The sequence below is a fragment of the Drosophila tropicalis genome, unplaced genomic scaffold (assembly GCF_018151085.1).
Source record: "Drosophila tropicalis isolate 14030-0801.00 unplaced genomic scaffold, ASM1815108v1 contig_593, whole genome shotgun sequence".
In the NCBI taxonomy this organism is placed as follows: Eukaryota; Metazoa; Arthropoda; class Insecta; order Diptera; family Drosophilidae; genus Drosophila; species Drosophila tropicalis.
In genome coordinates this window covers 3219412-3235829 of record NW_027173070.1, presented here as the reverse complement: position 1 = coordinate 3235829, position 16418 = coordinate 3219412, and the positions used below count along the sequence as shown (strand labels likewise).

At 36.3% G+C, this 16418-nt stretch overlaps 4 protein-coding genes, 1 long non-coding RNA gene and 3 other non-coding genes across 8 annotated transcripts; 4 read left to right on the top strand and 4 right to left on the bottom strand.

Moving 5' to 3' along the window:
- The first annotated feature begins 267 nt into the window (after positions 1–267).
- On the top strand, positions 268–910 carry LOC137577504 (C-type lectin domain family 17, member A). The gene is made up of 2 exons (XM_068290989.1): positions 268–412; positions 465–910. The coding sequence occupies exons 1-2, from the start codon at positions 272–274 to the stop codon at positions 855–857; spliced, it is 534 nt and encodes a 177-aa protein (XP_068147090.1). The 5' UTR covers positions 268–271; the 3' UTR covers positions 858–910.
- Positions 911–1306: 396 nt separating this feature from the next.
- On the bottom strand, positions 1307–1978 carry LOC137577107 (lithostathine-1). Its single transcript, XM_068290490.1, has 2 exons — positions 1806–1978; positions 1307–1746 (listed from the first exon to the last, which is right to left on the bottom strand). The coding sequence occupies exons 1-2, from the start codon at positions 1974–1976 to the stop codon at positions 1378–1380; spliced, it is 540 nt and encodes a 179-aa protein (XP_068146591.1). The 5' UTR covers positions 1977–1978; the 3' UTR covers positions 1307–1377.
- A 909-nt stretch (positions 1979–2887) lies between these two features.
- On the bottom strand, positions 2888–3725 carry LOC137577321 (uncharacterized). The gene is made up of 3 exons (XR_011032398.1): positions 3711–3725; positions 3388–3614; positions 2888–3323 (listed from the first exon to the last, which is right to left on the bottom strand). It is a non-coding gene; the product is annotated as an uncharacterized lncRNA (long non-coding RNA).
- A 944-nt stretch (positions 3726–4669) lies between these two features.
- TRNAR-ACG (transfer RNA arginine (anticodon ACG)) lies at positions 4670–4742 on the top strand. The gene has a single exon. It is a non-coding gene; the product is annotated as a tRNA-Arg (tRNA).
- A 100-nt stretch (positions 4743–4842) lies between these two features.
- On the bottom strand, positions 4843–4915 carry TRNAK-CUU (transfer RNA lysine (anticodon CUU)). The gene has a single exon. It is a non-coding gene; the product is annotated as a tRNA-Lys (tRNA).
- A 762-nt stretch (positions 4916–5677) lies between these two features.
- Positions 5678–5750, bottom strand: TRNAK-CUU (transfer RNA lysine (anticodon CUU)). Its single transcript has one exon. It is a non-coding gene; the product is annotated as a tRNA-Lys (tRNA).
- A 4029-nt stretch (positions 5751–9779) lies between these two features.
- On the top strand, positions 9780–11447 carry LOC137575978 (probable cytochrome P450 6w1). Its single transcript, XM_068288776.1, has 3 exons — positions 9780–10169; positions 10232–11020; positions 11085–11447. Exons 1-3 carry the CDS (start codon positions 9873–9875, stop codon positions 11358–11360), a joined length of 1362 nt encoding a protein of 453 aa, XP_068144877.1. The 5' UTR covers positions 9780–9872; the 3' UTR covers positions 11361–11447.
- Positions 11448–14547: 3100 nt separating this feature from the next.
- Positions 14548–16305, top strand: LOC137575977 (probable cytochrome P450 6w1). The gene is made up of 3 exons (XM_068288775.1): positions 14548–15058; positions 15129–15914; positions 15968–16305. The coding sequence occupies exons 1-3, from the start codon at positions 14597–14599 to the stop codon at positions 16223–16225; spliced, it is 1506 nt and encodes a 501-aa protein (XP_068144876.1). The 5' UTR covers positions 14548–14596; the 3' UTR covers positions 16226–16305.
- The last annotated feature ends 113 nt before the right edge of the window (positions 16306–16418 follow it).

The following is a 16418-nucleotide window of genomic DNA, read 5'->3' as shown; positions in this document are numbered from 1 at the left end:
AAACTCTCTCTTGATATATATATATATATAGATATAGAATTCTAAGTGAACCTAATTTTTGGGGACAAGAGTTTGTAAAGCTTTTACACAATTTTTACTATTGAATAAAAAAAAAAAAAAAATTTTTATATTTTCCTAGAAATAATTGCAAAAAAAAGAACAAACTAATGTTATTTTAATGGGTTTTTAACTTTATTCTGATGACTTCTTCTCGTCAAGATTCTATATAAAGCTGTCCCATCAACTTCTTCTTAAGAGAGATGTGTTCGAAATGTTGTTACTATTGGTCGTAACGTATCTTTGTAGTTTTCAATTGGTTCATTCGAATTCCACTGAGCCGATTCCCATAATCACGAAATGTGCGCCTTTTAGCAATTGTGATGAACATTATGCCGTTGCGGGTTTTGCCAAGGTGAAGATCGGATTCGAGAAGTTGTAGTTATTTATTCGTATGTTCCTTCCAGGTGAATTGGTTCCAGGCGAATCATATTTGTAATAGTGCCGGCCTGGTCTTAGCCACTGTGAATAATTGGGAACAACACTTGGACTTGCTCAGAAGTGTGGCAAATACTGGAAATATTCTGGGTGACAAACGTTTCTGGTTGGCTGCCACCAACAAGGCCAACAACAAAGGCCCATATAGAACCTGGACTTGGTTAAGCACTGGCAAACCCATGACCTTTAAGCTATGGGCCAAAAAGGAACCCAAATCGGAAAGACTGGGCAATGATGCTTGCTTAACTCTGGATCTGGACAAACGATGGCATAGCGCCAATTGTGAAAATCAAAATTATTTTATTTGTGAGAAAATTTGTACAACCGATTCAAATAGATTTAGGGAAATAATCTATATCTGACTGTGAAATGGAATTTTTTATTAAAATCAAATAATAGCAAAAAAAATATGAACGAGATTAAGTTAATTGAGTGATTGAGTGTTTAAACCAAAGTTAAGTTAAACAACTCAGACTGGGTTTATGACAGGGCTTGAAAATTTCGGTTCAATCAAAAATCGTATTCGATTCGACGATTCGAAAGCTCTTGAAGCAAAGTTTGCTTAAACTGGAGCAAGAATACTGATCTTTGCCAGAAAACGGAGGGCCACGCCTCAAAAGGGCTACAGAAATGCTTTGGAATATGAAATCGACCAAAGGAGCAAAAGGATATGTCTATGCTTAATGTTCAGAAGCAATATTATTCTGACAAATCGACAGATTAAGCAGCTACTCTTTGCATGGGGTTGTCTTTAAAAACTTGACATCTGAATCGAACAAATGTTATTGATTTTTAAGTAAAACAAAGAGCATTTTGCATTTGCACAATATTTAATAAACCAACACCAGATTAGGATTGAAAGATTAAAAGAGCTTTAGTCCTTTAACTATAGTAGTCGGCTCCTTCGGCACAACGTCTTTCGCAGAGGAAATAATGTTGGTTAGAGCAATTTTCATTTAACCAGAGACTGGTAATGCCATTGACTCCCAAACAACTTCCATTGGAATAGTTTGGCGAATCACTCTGGAAGTTGCGATAGGTAAAACTGCGTCCATTACTAAACCAAACCCAATTGTTGGTATCAGCCAAATCAGTGCCGGATGTCCAGATTGGCTGGTTCAACAAATGCAATTGCGAATGGCCACGAGTATAGAAGAAATTACGTATACGTTGCTGATCAAATTCACTGCTAATGCTGGCCAAGGTATATCCATAAGAAGCACAGGTGGCTTGAGCCTGGAACCAGTTGACCTAAGTAGAAGAAAACATTTAGTTCACTTGAATTGAAATAAGTAATCGTAGTAGTTTACCTTGGCAAAAGTTCCCAAGGCGAATCTGTCATCGTAGATGAGAAAGGGTAAGAAGGAAATCGATGAAGGCGAGGCAGTAGTGGAGGACTCACTCGATAAGTCACCTGGTTCTTCTGTGCCTGAGGCCCAAGCACTTGCAACCAATAGAGCAATCAGTATTACGACCTTCATATTCCCGATGATTTAGATGTTTCTTTCGTTGGTTGGGTTGCTTTTATACTTCAGATTTTGACATTAAGCAAAAAACCATTAAATCGACATCCATCAATGTCATTTGATAAGCTTTAAATATGTATCTTTTTGGGGAGTACAGAACTTAAGTTAAAAAAAACAAATTTATTAGTTTAAGCATTTCTCAAATAGCCATAACTGTCTGAAAATGCGACAAAATAAGGAAAGACTTAACTAGGATTCGAAGTGGATTAAAGATTGAAGTAGACTAAAGTAGATAACATAAACAGTCTTTGATTCAAGGTAATACAACAAACAAACAGAACCAGATAATGACTGTAGGATAGTTACATTTTCGAAATATTAAATGTTTATTATATTTAAGACCTAAATATACTTTTTTATGCACGATCTAGAAATCGACACAAAGATGGTTATAGCCCAAAAATGTTCATTGGTTCGATTAACTTCTCCAACGAAAGAAGGTTCTGAAGAAAATCGTTAAAGTTCATGTAAAACAAATGGCAAAAAGTCATCTACAATTAGTAGCACGATCTAAGAGATCAGAAACTATAAAAATACTAAATATTTTGTTTCTTTTTTATCAATAATAAAGTAGTTTGATTCTACAAGGCAGAGATATGAGTACATTAAAATAAATACATTAACATTATGTATGTGTAGTTCCTTCATTTCTATTTCAAAATTGTGTACAAAGAATATTTAGTTTCAAGCATTCACTATAACAAGTAAGAGTATTAAGAAAGTTACTAGGTTAAGACCTGTTGATACGGCCCTAACTTATATTAACTGGAAATCTTTGCCGTACTTACAATTGGACTGGCATTTCAGGAGAATATACTTGTTTTCTTTATACACAAAGTTAACTTTGTCATTAAAACCATATAAAATTTTTTCAGCTTGCAAAATATTTATTGAACCAACAACAAATTCTTTATGCATTGGATCTTGCTTAAATCAATTGTAGATATCAAAACCGTCAGCACAGCGTCTTTCGCAGAGGAAGTAACGCTGGACAGAACAATCTTCGGCCACCCAGAGACTTGTGATGCCATTGACGCCCAAGCAACGTTGATAGGAAGAACTTGGTGAGCCAGTTTCGAAATTGCGGAAAGTGAAAATTCGTCCATTACTGAGCCAAACCCAATTGTTCAAATTGGCCAAATTCGTGCCCGATGTCCAGATGGGTTCGTTCAACAAATGCAATTGCGAATGGCCACGGGTATAGAAGAAATTACGTATACGTTGCTGATCAGCTTCACTATTTATGCTAGCCAAGGTATATCCATTAGAGGCACACGTTATTTGGGCTTGGAAGTAGTTGAGCTAGGAAATGGAAAATAAGTATTTTAGTTAGTTTTGTTTCAATGTTTCCATAGAAAGTTTCTACCTTGGCAAATGTTCCCAGAGCATATCTGCCATCGAAAACGCTAAAGGGTGAGTACGAGATATCTGAAGGATTACGGTCACTGGGTCCTTCAGTGGTTGGGATCCCAGCACTCAGGGCCAAGAGTGAAATCACAACTAACAATAAGACCTTCATTTTCTTGTCTAATTTAGATATTCTCTTTTCCAGTTCTGTTGCTTTTATAGTCAATATTTTTGTTGCATCTCCCCCTAATTGAGCCATGCATTAATCAATGTCATTTGATAAGCACTAAATATGTATCTTCTCGAATGGGAGAGGGTGGAGGGTAGAAAATAAGTACTTACTTTTCGCCTTTTGGCGTTTGCCATAAATTTCGCTTATAGTAAATCTCAATTTTTAAGCTTGGCGCAAATCCGTTTGCCATTTTTATGTTAAAGTTTTCGACCCTCCTTCAAACTAATAAAGTTTCTTTTCAGAGAGGGGCGAGAAAAAGAAGAAATTTATCGAAAAAATGTAAAAAAGCATATCTCATTTAGCTCTGTGCTGTCAGCATTGGAGACATTATGACGGGTCAAGGATTGCCACATCGAACTTCTGTATCCTTCCACTCCCCCCAATTTCAATAGCCAAGACCAAGTGTTTATGACTCCCGCTGGGATTGGACAACAACGACTCAATGTGCTGCAAACATGGAGATCGTTTTCCTTTTTGTAGGGTCTGCCCCTTATTTTCGGTTAGGGTGATTGTTGTTGCTGTTGGTTGCCAAATGACATAAAATCAAAAATTGCTGTTGCATTGTAGCACCACAAGTGTGGCTTATGGGAGAAGGTGGTGGGGGAATGGTTGCAAGTGAGAGGGGGAGTAATATGATTTCTTTGAATGGCATTGCCATTTTTGCATTCGCATTCGCATTGGCAAGGGCAAAAACTGAATTGCGCATTTTGCAAATGTTTTAAAGGAAAAGAAAGAAATGAAAATGCCAATTTAAAGGTTACTTATCCCTCTATTTAAACAGTAAAAGTTTTTGGATTTCGGAAATGGATTTCAAAAAGTGGCCAAGTTACTCAAAACATGTACCAAATCACAAAAATTTATGTCATTTGAAATTTGTTTCTCTTTCTCTTCAGTTCAATTTGAATTATGTTATTTTTTGTCTTTCAAATTCATTATTTTGTTTTCTTAAGAACATATGTATGTTTCCATGGTCTTATTCAATAATAGGTATTGTAAATATTCACGATCATTGAGAACAAGAATTTACAGTTATGTTGAAAGCGTTATCTTAGCCAACATATTTCATATCGGTCCTGTGGCGCAATGGATAACGCGTCTGACTACGGATCAGAAGATTCCAGGTTCGACTCCTGGCAGGATCGCGGGTGTAAAATTTTTTACATTATTTTTACTCATATTTGAACTAATAATAAATGTGAAACTTATTAATTTTCTCCACAAATCAGCAAAAAATATTAATTTCGCCCAACGTGGGGCTCGAACCCACGACCCTGAGATTAAGAGTCTCATGCTCTACCGACTGAGCTAGCCGGGCACATGTTCACCGTGGACAGCATAGTTCTGATTGTAATTCGAAATCTTGACAAGAATATATCTATATACTATAACTAAATCTGTCTATATCCGAAATCGATTAATTTTTTACACATTTTATAAACTTGACCAAAATTTGGTTAATGTCATTCGTTTATCATACCCAATTAAAATTCTTCGAAATTCTTTATCTCTATCCTTTGGGATTGTATAAAAGTTTAAAAAAGGACATGAAATTGATATATGTAAGATATTTTTACATTGCAAAAACTAATCACAACATCTAAAAGTAAATTAAAGTAATTTTTGATAGGAATAAACTTACAATTAGATACTTAAAACTGAATTTTAGAGATAAATTCTTGCAATTTTTACAAGACTCTTAATTGCTTAATTTATCTAGTAAATGGATTTCTTTAACTACCTAAAAAGAAGTTTTTTGTTACTTTGTATTATACTAAATTCGAAATTATCTTTAAAGTTTATTAATTTTTTACAAAAAAGTCACCTTTTCACTTTATAATGATTTATTTATGTACATATTTAGAATACACATATATTCAACTAATCACAACAATCTCAAAAACTAAAACTACTTAATTTTTTATTAACATAGAGTTTAATTCAACTTTTAATTCAAATATACACATAATTACACATTTGTTGAATAAAATTTTGAGGTTAATTAAAAAATGGTCTTATGTATATGGGCTTTGGGTATATAAAATATAAAAAAAAAGACGAACCAAAAAAATTTAATTTGCGCCCAACGTGGGGCTCGAACCCACGACCCTGAGATTAAGAGTCTCATGCTCTACCGACTGAGCTAGCCGGGCTTGTGACTGATCGGCGACAAAAGCCCTCAACAAGCTACAGCAGTGAAGATCGTTATGGCACGAGAAGTTTAGAACAAAATATTTATATCCACATAATTGATACATTTGAATACCCTTGACATATTTGGACGAATGGGTGTATTCAGAATATAGAAGTGTATGTAACAGGTGAGGACATGTTGAGTATTCTTAATTTTAAAAGTTAATTAATTTAATTGAACAGGAATTGACCCATTAACCAATATTATGATTGGTTCGATATGATTCAAAGATTCTAGGGTTATAAACGTAAACATTTCCCCTTAAAGTAGGCAATTTTTGTGTATTCGAAACATATAAACTTATCCACAGGGTATTCCGAACCACTATGGCGTACTTAAAGAATCAAAGACCTTTCAATTTTCTAAAATGTAGCCAAAACTAAGGTGGACTTAAGATTTATAAGATTCTTATTGGGTTTATTGATAGCTCATTTGCCTTTCGAAGGTATCTCAAAGTCGTCTCTTTTATGTTAATCTAACATTTTATTTGTTTATCAAAAATAGAATTAGAATACGTTATTTGAGCACGTGTTTCACTTAACCAAACTAATGCCAACATATTGTGCATACAAACGGAATACAAATGAAAAGTAGGTGGAAGCTATACCAACATAAATAAGTATCTCAATTTACACGCAACTATCCCTCCCCCCTCCACACCCCTTGAGGTATCTACAAAGTGAAGCTGCTTCTTTTGTTTAATGTGTGCAATTAAATTGTAGAACTTGTTGACAGGATGACATGATCTATTAGCTTTGGTTATTTGTCTTTGGCTAGCTGGAAAAATTGCAATTAAATTGGCTAAGGACAAAATGGATAGACAAGGGAAAGGACAAAAGTCACGCTTCTGCTGGCTGGTTGCACCACAAGGGCCAATGCCTTTGACTTCTTTTTAGTCTCCGTTTTTTTTTTTCCTTCCTTGTCTGTTTGTTTCTGCTGCACATCCAACTTAATTTATGCGTTTGGAAGGGCGAAGGAATAAAAATAGGGACAGAAATAAAAAGCCACCCACAACTGGAACAATAGAAAATGTTTTAGTTTAGCTGCTGTTGGCCATTTTCGCAGCACGTAAAAATGAAGGTCGTCACAGCTAGATTTTTATCAACACGAAGGTTGAAATCCATCTTCTAACTTTATTAAACGCAAGTTTACCCCAAGATTGATTGAGTCTTGAGTCTTGCCCATCTTCTTACCCTAAGACTAACCCTAACCCTACGGGGTTTACTTCTGCTTATCTATTCCATGGCAAATCACTGCAAAATGTTTCATTAAGATTTTATCCTAGTTTTGCATTACTTCATATACCCTTTCTTCATTTAGAGTTTGTATACTTTGGATACAAATGATTTCAGTGCTTCAATTATAAGTCAACAGGTCCATAATTTTATCAAAAAGATCCGGATATCTTACAATTAGAGCCGAGTTATAGCCATATAAGCAGAGTCCAGATAATTTTCCTGCTTCAGACTTTGCCATTAATTTGTAAAGTTTCTTTATATAGTTAGCGACTTTCATATATTAACACTGATTTACCTATCATCAGATTTTAAAGATAACCTTAAGATTATCCTTGGTACCTAATATATTTTATAAATTTATATATAATTGCAGTGTAAATTTTGTATCCTCGTATGCCTAAAAAAAAGTTATTCTCAACTGGAAGATCTGTAGTAGTGTGCAAATACTTTATTGACTCACTGTAGTTCCTAAATAGAAAACACATCTACTCTCATGCTGTTACCAAACGAATTTTTCTGAGATCCGAAAATAGTTTCAAAATTAAATTGTTGAGTTTTTCAAACACATCAAAATTTTGTTTGGATATTTCTAAAAACATTTTCTTATAGGAAATATTTACACATTTCTTTTACAAATTGTTAAAGATTGAAAAGCATATTTATAAATTCATGATGGACTTCTGTATACCTATTAGAAAACAATTTTACATCTTTTTGCCATATTTACTCTTCTTCTTAGCAATAGTTTTCCCATTTTCATTTGTCTAAAGTGTAAATCAAAATATTGTAATGTTGTTTAAGAAATCTTGGTATCTTTTTTTAGTCACCTTTATAAAACTTCCGAAATTTGGATTTTCAGGGAACCTAAACAATTCTTTTAAAAGGATCTTATAAAATTCTTTTTCAAATTAACTTACACTCTTGAAAAGTTTATCCTAACCTCTTTACTAAATCAAATGCTGATCAATAAACTATATAATATAGTCACCATTATATATTCTAGAGTATTTGAATATCACTGTAAGCCAATTTTTATATAATTTTGCTTTTTGAAGACATTAGCAATGTCCAAGTTCCTTTTGGTTTAATTAACAAATTCTGTGGGAGGGTAGAAAGAAAGTTTCCAGCTAATTAGAAAACCAGTAAGTGAACCCTCCAATCCCCCCCCGCTTTACATTGCAAAAATGATGCAATTTGCGTGTTTATTAATTTTATGTCAATTTGCATGCAATTTTCCGAGCTCAAGGCGAAAAGCTTTATACAAGTTTCACTTTTATGACGTTAAATGTGCCAAAGTAATCTAGCGGAAAGACATTCTCAATCGCGACTCAACTGAGTCTAATTAAAACTAATGGACATCCAGTCAGCATCCCGAAAAGCTAAGACCAGCTGCTCCTTATGGCAGGTGCGGAATGGCAATTCAATGGCAAGAAAAGAAATCTCCTTGAGGGAAAAGGTAGCAAAAGTTATACAATAAAAATAACGTGCGACTTACGTGCAATTTTTTCAATATACATTTCGTTTGGTTTCAACCCACAGCACCTCACCGACCCCTCTGCGCACTGGTTTTGGCGTTCGAAGGTCAGTGTAAAGTCATTGCGTTGCATTGCGTGTTTAGGTTGCAGTTGCCAGTCAAAGTCGCTGCTGTGGCAGTGGCAGGTTCCGTCCCTAAAAACAAGTCAACTGTAAATTGGCTTAAATGCAGTTTATCATTTCATTTGGCTTTCGCTTGGCACGTAAAATGTAATGTCATATGCCAAGAAACGCGCAAAAAGATGGTTAAGACTCCTTTAAGTCTTTGGCCAACAGTTTCCCGTTTTATTTCAAATCAGTTGAACTAACCTCTTAAGTTGTTGTTCAACTTTAGGTTTTAAGAGAGAGAGAGAATAAAAAATTAAAATACTAAAACAATGTAGCTACAACAAATTAGTTTAGTATTACTTATCAAATGTTTACCTTTCTCTTTGTAGGTCTCTCTGTCTCTCCCTCCCTCTCTGATTTTCAAACTCACGTGTCCGAGTGATAATAATAAGTAATATGCCTCTCTTTGTCTGGTCTAGGCAAAGAGCTGCTAAAAGGTATTCCCCCAAGAATTGTTAAGAGATTAGAATTGCCCAAATGAATCGAAAACAAAAGTAAAACATAGCATGATGAATGTTAAATACCCTAACAAGGTATTAGAAATCAATGAGGGATATCAAAGCGAATGGGTCCTTATTCAGAATTCGATCCTTTTCCGTAGAATATCTTTAAAAGAACTTTTCCAGCTGTTAAATTAACGAAATTGTAATCTTTCTTCCTTTGGATTACTAGTAAACAAACTATGACTAAAAGAGTTAAATGAAGACTACATTATGTAGACTAAAAGTATATGAACCCACTTTGTTAGAGCATATTGAGCTAATGATGCGATAAACATTAGCAATTTTTTGGTCAAGTCGCCATGAGGTAGGTTTAAATTTGTAGAATCATGAACGGCTATTCTGCCAAGTCATCGCAAGTAGGCAAACTCATCTTTATCAGCAAACACAAGGCAAAAACATGCCATTCACTTCTAACCGACAAACCAATTGGAGGAGGAGGAGACACTGACCGCGTATTTCTGCTGATTCTATTTAAGCTTTTGGTGAGACTCTCTCCGGCAACAGTCGATAGTTGTAGCTGGCGGCAACTTGAAGATGTTTTCGGAGATTCTATTACTTTTGGCTGCCCTGGTGGCAGTTTTTTACTTCTGGCAGAAATGGAACTATGGCTTCTGGGAACGTCATGGTGTGAAGCATTCAAAACCAGTGCCAATTTTTGGTAATTTATCTAGATTACTAACTGGCAAGGCTCCATTCTATATGGAATTGAGTGACCTGCATAATAGACCGGAGTTTGCAAAGGAAGCTTTAATTGGAATGTATTTGCCAAGTCGTCCGGCTTTGCTTATACGTGATTTGGAGCTGATCAAGACGGTGATGATTAAGAAATTCAACTATTTCTCCAATCGTGTCATGTCAACTGATCCCCATAATGATCCCTTGGGTTATAATAATCTCTTCTTTGGCCGTAATCCGGACTGGAAAGATCTACGTGCTAAGATCTCTCCTGTCTTTACTAGTGGCAAGATCAAGCAAATGTATCCTCTGATGGTGGAGGTGAGTCCATCTACAAGAATTTGATTCACTTTTTCTCACTCTTGACTTCTATGTCTCTGCAGATTGCCAAAGATTTGGAAACCAATCTGTCAAAACGTTCTGAGAGTTCAGTTGTGGCAATTAAGGATCTTTGTGCTCGCTTTACCACTGATCTAATAGCAACAATAGCCTTTGGCCTTCAGGCCAATTCATTAAACCAGTTGGATAGTGAATTCTTTAAATCGAACCAAGCCATCTTTGCCCCAAACTTGGAACGTGCATTTGACTTTACTATAATCTTTACATTGCCAGCATTGGCCACTCTGGCTCGAGTGAAGGTCTTTTCGAAGAAAACCTCAGAGTTCATACGTAGCAGCATTAACTATGTTATGTCGGAACGTGAAAAGTCGGGTGCCCGACGTAACGATCTAATTGACATACTTTTGGCCATGAAGAAAGAGGCTGCAGCCCATCCGGAGAAACCGAATAGAGCCAAGGAAATGGACTATTTGGTAGCTCAGGCTGCCATTTTCCAAACTGCTGGCTATGAGACGAGTTCATCGACCATGACTCTTACCCTCTACGAGTTGGCCAGGAACGAGGAACTCCAGGATCGGCTGCGTGCTGAAATTACAGACTATTTCGGTGATGATGATCATGTGGACTACGACAAGATACAGGAAATGCCTTACCTAACTAAAGTGGTGAATGAAACTCTACGAAAATATCCCATTGTCGGTTATGCCGAGCGGGAATGCACTCAACCAGCCGAGGGAGAGCGCTTCTCATTGAAACCCTATGGCTATGATATGGAAGTGCCCAATGGAATGCCTGTCTATGTTGCTGTTTTCGCCATTCAACGTGATCCTGAGGTTAGCCCCAAGCAACCCTTTAAACTTTTCTAATTCTAACTAATTGATTTCTTTCCCTTTGCAGTACTGGCCTGATCCCGATAAATTCGATCCTGAGCGTTTTGATCCTTCTAATCGTCATAATTTGAATATGGATGCCTATATGCCCTTTGGCATTGGTCCTCACAATTGTATTGGCATGCGTTTGGGCCTTTTGCAAACCAAATTGGGTCTAGTTCACTTGCTACGCAATCATCGTGTACTTACCTGCGATAAGACTGTTAAGAATATAGTTTTTGCCCCAAAATGTCCTGTTATCTTGTCCAAGGATGAAATTAATTTGCAATTACAACGTGTTTAAATGTTGTATATATTTCTTAATTTTAGTTTGAACATTCTAAAAAACCCCCAAAAAAAAGAACAAATGAATTACTTATTGTTAAATCTACTTGCCTATTAAAAACATACAATGTATGTGATAAATCTTTAATAATTCGGCATAGCCGATGTTAGCTTCTTTGATATTTTTCAAAATACATTTGTCAATAATTGATTTACACTATGTCCAGCCCATCTGAAAAATAACCATAAGTCGGATTATGGACAGTAAGAAGTAAGAAATGCATTGAAAATTCGTTAACAATTTATTCCAAAAAGGAAAAAAACAGTGGATAGACCAAGTAGAGTGTCTAGTGTCTGCCAGAGTAAGAAGAAGGGAGGAGTTGTGTTAACATCGGTATTGAAGCCTGAATTGTGTCTAGTCACCGACCCAACAGCATTGATTGTATATGTAGACGTATATTTGTGTGGATCACCTTCCAAATATCTCCATGGAAGGCTTCGGAGATATTTGAGTAGGTTTGTCTTCTAATTAGCTCCAAAACTGCTAAAAGAGGCTGCCTGATGAGACAGATTAGCGCCATAATAATAGGTCTCCAGATCAGCGCCATAGTGATAAGTCTCCAGATCAACGCCATAGTCGCTCTGCTCCTCTACACTGTTTGTTGCCAATTTATATAGTTTCAACTGTTTGATCAGTTGATGGATGAATTGATTCTGCTTCTTGTGGAGCCAACAAAAGCTATAGGCCATCAAGCAAAGGTGAATTCCTGTAATCAGTACACGATAGACCAAAGTGCCAGTCAAACTAGTAATAATTTCTGCGAACTTCAGATATATCTTCTCCATGAGATCCTTGAAGCCATTGTTAACCACTTGTAGAACCAGCAAGATATCAGTCCAAAGAATACTTAACCACATCTTGATGCGACGTACTAAAAAATTCCCAGAAATTTCTTTGTCAAAAGTAAATTTTTTTGTATACAATTTGTATGTTGTCGGACAAGCTCTCAGTCGAAAGTGAATGATTTGTTCATTCAAATGTAACTCGAAAGAAAACGGTTTCTCAAGGGTTGCTTGGAGCTTCTATTTGTACCCTTGGAGAGGGTATTATAAAACTGGTCAGATGTTTTTAACGCACAGAAGAAGACGTTTCCGACTCCATAAAGTATATATATTCTGGATCAGAATGAGAAGATGAGTCGATATAGCCATGTCCGTCTGTCCGTCCGTCCGTCTGTGCAAATCAACTTCAAGCCGGCATCTTAAGAGCTATCGAGATAAAACTTGGTATTTGAGCTACTTATAGCCCGGAGCAGATAAAGTATGAAAATTGTCAGGATCGGACTACTATATCATATAGTTTTAGAAGAAACATTTTTCATAAAAATTGGAGTATCCCCATGAAATTTACTACTATGTATAGTCGAACTCGGCATAGTCGAAGTTAGCTTCTTTAATATTTTTACTTTAGTTTCGATTTACACGGCTCCCAAGTAACTCATTGGATTTCGTTCTGTAATTTGTTGGTTATTGTTCGAGATGAAGAACCATAAAAATTGTCTTCTTGTGTGAGCGAAATCGTAAAGTTCCAAATTTGTTCCTCATCTTTCTGTCTCAACACTTTTTAAAGTTTCTGCACTCCCTAAGCTTCTCAATGGGTAAAATCTTCTAATTTGGATAATTAAAGATATGAAATATCAAAGAAGTTAAATTCGGCTATGCCGAAGTTTATATACCCTTGCAGTCCTTGACAATAATAATTTCACATGTTCAAAATTTCTTTTCTGCAACTCAATTCATTAATATACAAACAAAACAATTTTACTCTTCATACTATGTACAATTTGTTCTTCTTCTTCCCTCATTCCCTAAGCAAAGCAACGCACGCATACACATACAGTTTATGTAGCGTTGCGTCTGTGTGTGTATGCATGTGCTCTGTTAACAGATGGTGACGTAGTAGGCAGCAAGCAGAGCTGCCGGCAGCGATTGAACCGATTTATATAGACTGTAACTTGTGTTCTATTTATCCGATCAGGGTCAAATTTTGGGATCTGAGATTTTATATCAAATTCTATTATATTGGTAAATTTCATGGGGATACTCCAATTTTTGCAAAAATTTTTGTTCCAGAGCTATATGATATAGTAGTCCGATCCCAAAGATTTTCATACTTTATCTCACCCGGGTAAAAAAAAGCTCCCAAAAAAAATTTCATCCCGATAGCTCTTAAGATGGCTGAGTAAAACGCGTACGCACCGACGGACAGACGGACAGACGGACAGACGGACATGGCTATATCGACTTAGCTTCTCATGCTGATCAAGAATATATATACTTTATGGGGTCGGAAACGTCTCCTTCTGTGCGTTACAAACATCTGACCAATTTTATAATACCCTCTGCAAGGGTATAAAAATAAGATCGATTCTTTAAAATTTAAAGGGTTAAAATGGTAAATCCAAGTCGTTAAAATGTATGTTTATATAGAAAAAACCATTACCGACCCCATAATGTATATACAGTGGTGGCCGCGAATTAATAACTTTTCGATTTTCGAACTTTATTTCTACCAAGTAGCTCAATGGAGAAGTTCTCACATCTTATTGTTAGCTTTGGCGGTTTATTTCAATTGACTTTCTATCGTAGTTCAAGGCCTCCTCCTCTTCCGTCGTAATTCGATTTATATAGAAGTCAGTGGGTCATACTTGTTTACAAAGTTCCATGACCTTTCCCTACAAATTCGTTTATGTTCAAAACAATGAATGACAAGTTTAGTAGTCTCTTTAGTTATTATTCAACAAGTCATGGTCTTCCCCAAAGAATATTTCAAACACTAACAATTAAAAGAGTAAACAAACCATGTCACATGTGACGAATTTAAAATACCCTTTCGAACAGAAAACTGAGCGAAATAGATTTAGGTTTAAAGACTTGAGACATTTTGATTTCGAATCGAATATTTAGCAGAGTAATCATCACTCTCTAATCTAAATGAAAATGCGTTTTTTCAACTTTGTAGAGAGTCTAGCAAAATTGATCAGTTCGCCATGAGGTAGGTTTAAATATAATAGATAGGAGATTTCATTTTCGCCCAGTCATCTCCATTAGGCAAAATAAATACTGTATTTTTAACAGCAAAAAAACAAAAACCAGAGGCACTGTCTATTGGGGGTTAACTTGCTTCGATTCTATATAAACTCAGAGAAAATTATCAGTTACTGGCAGTTGGCAGTTGCTTGCGAAAGCTAAAACATGTTCGCGGAGACTCTCTTACTGCTGGCCACTTTGTCAATTGTTTTCTACATATGGCAGAAGAGAAACTATAGTTACTGGAAGAGTCATGGAATAAAGTATATAAAGCCATTGCCCCTTCTTGGTAATATGAGTAGTTCGTTAACAGGCAAAGCTCCGTTCTATGGGCAATTGAGTGAGCTTCATAATGAAACGGGCTTTGAGAAGGAACCTCTCATAGGCATCTATAGGGCACATCGTCCCTCTCTCTTGTTACGTGATCTGGAACTGATCAAGACGGTGATGATTAAGAAGTTCAATTATTTCTCGGATCGTGCTTTACAAACAGATCCTCACAACGATATATTGGGCTACAACAATTTGTTCTTTATACGTAATCCTGATTGGAGAGAACTTCGGACAAAACTTTCTCCAGTTTTTACCAGTGGCAAAATGAAACAAATGTACCCATTGATGGTAGAGGTGAGATCAACTAGAAATCGTGTTGATCCCTCTTTTTATTTTACAAGTTTATTTCTTTTTACTTTTATAGGTAGCCAAAGATCTGGAAACCAATTTATCGAGTCGTCCAAATGGCTCCGATTTATCGATTAAGGATCTGTGTGCCCGTTTTACTACCGATCTCATAGCGACCATTGCATTTGGCGTGAAGGCGAACTCATTGACAACCGTGAATAGTGAATTCTATGCAGCGAACCAGGCCATTTTCGAACTATCCTTGGGGCGTGCCTTTGACTTTGCCGTCATCCTAGTATTGCCAGCTTTGGCCACTTTGGCCCGTACCAAAGTTTTTTCTAAGAAAACCACAAAGTTTATATCTGAAAGTATCAACTACGTTTTGACTGAACGCGAAAAATCGGGAGTGAAACGTAACGATCTAATTGACACACTTTTGGCCATGAAAAGGGAGGCTGCAGCCCATCCTGACAAGTCAAATAGAGCCCGTGACATTGATTATTTGGTGGCACAAGCGGCAGTCTTTCAATTAGCTGGCTATGAGACAAGTTCATCAACCATGACTCTGGCTCTTTACGAATTGGCTTTGAATGAGGAAATGCAAGATCGTTTACGTCAAGAGATCTCGGACTATTTTGGGGAGGAGAATCTTGTGGAATATGAGAAGATACAGGAAATGCCTTACCTAACTAAAGTGGTGAATGAGACTTTACGTAAATATCCTGTTGTTCCTTACGTTGAACGCGAATGCACTCAGCCAGCCCAAGGAGAGCGTTTCACGCTGAAACCCTACTACGACATGGAAGTGCCCAATGGAATGCCTGTCTATGTATCTGTCCTGGCCATTCATCGTGATCCACAGGTAAGGTAAAACCATGCTTCAACGACAATCTCTTATACTCAATTCCATTGCAGTACTGGCCTGAACCCGAAAAATTCGACCCTGAGCGTTTTGATCCTTCTAATCGCCACAATTTGAATATGGATGCCTATATGCCCTTTGGCATTGGTCCTCGCAATTGCATTGGCATGCGTTTGGGTCTCCTACAATCCAAATTGGGTCTGGTTCATTTGCTTCGAAATCATCGGATTTTGACGAGTGACAAGACTCTGAGAAATATGGCATTTAATCCGCTAACTCCTACTATGACATCCAAAGAGGACATCCTTTGAAAATTGGAGCGTCTTTAAAAGTCGATTGTTATCAAGAATATGTGATATTCTACAATTAAAATAAATTTGAACTAACAAAACTTAAACTATTTTACTTGCTTACATACAGAAAGTAGATAATAGACTCAGAAGAGAGGAAAATCATTAAGTAAAGAATATTTATTATTTTCGATTGAATAGATTGCCCCTTGAA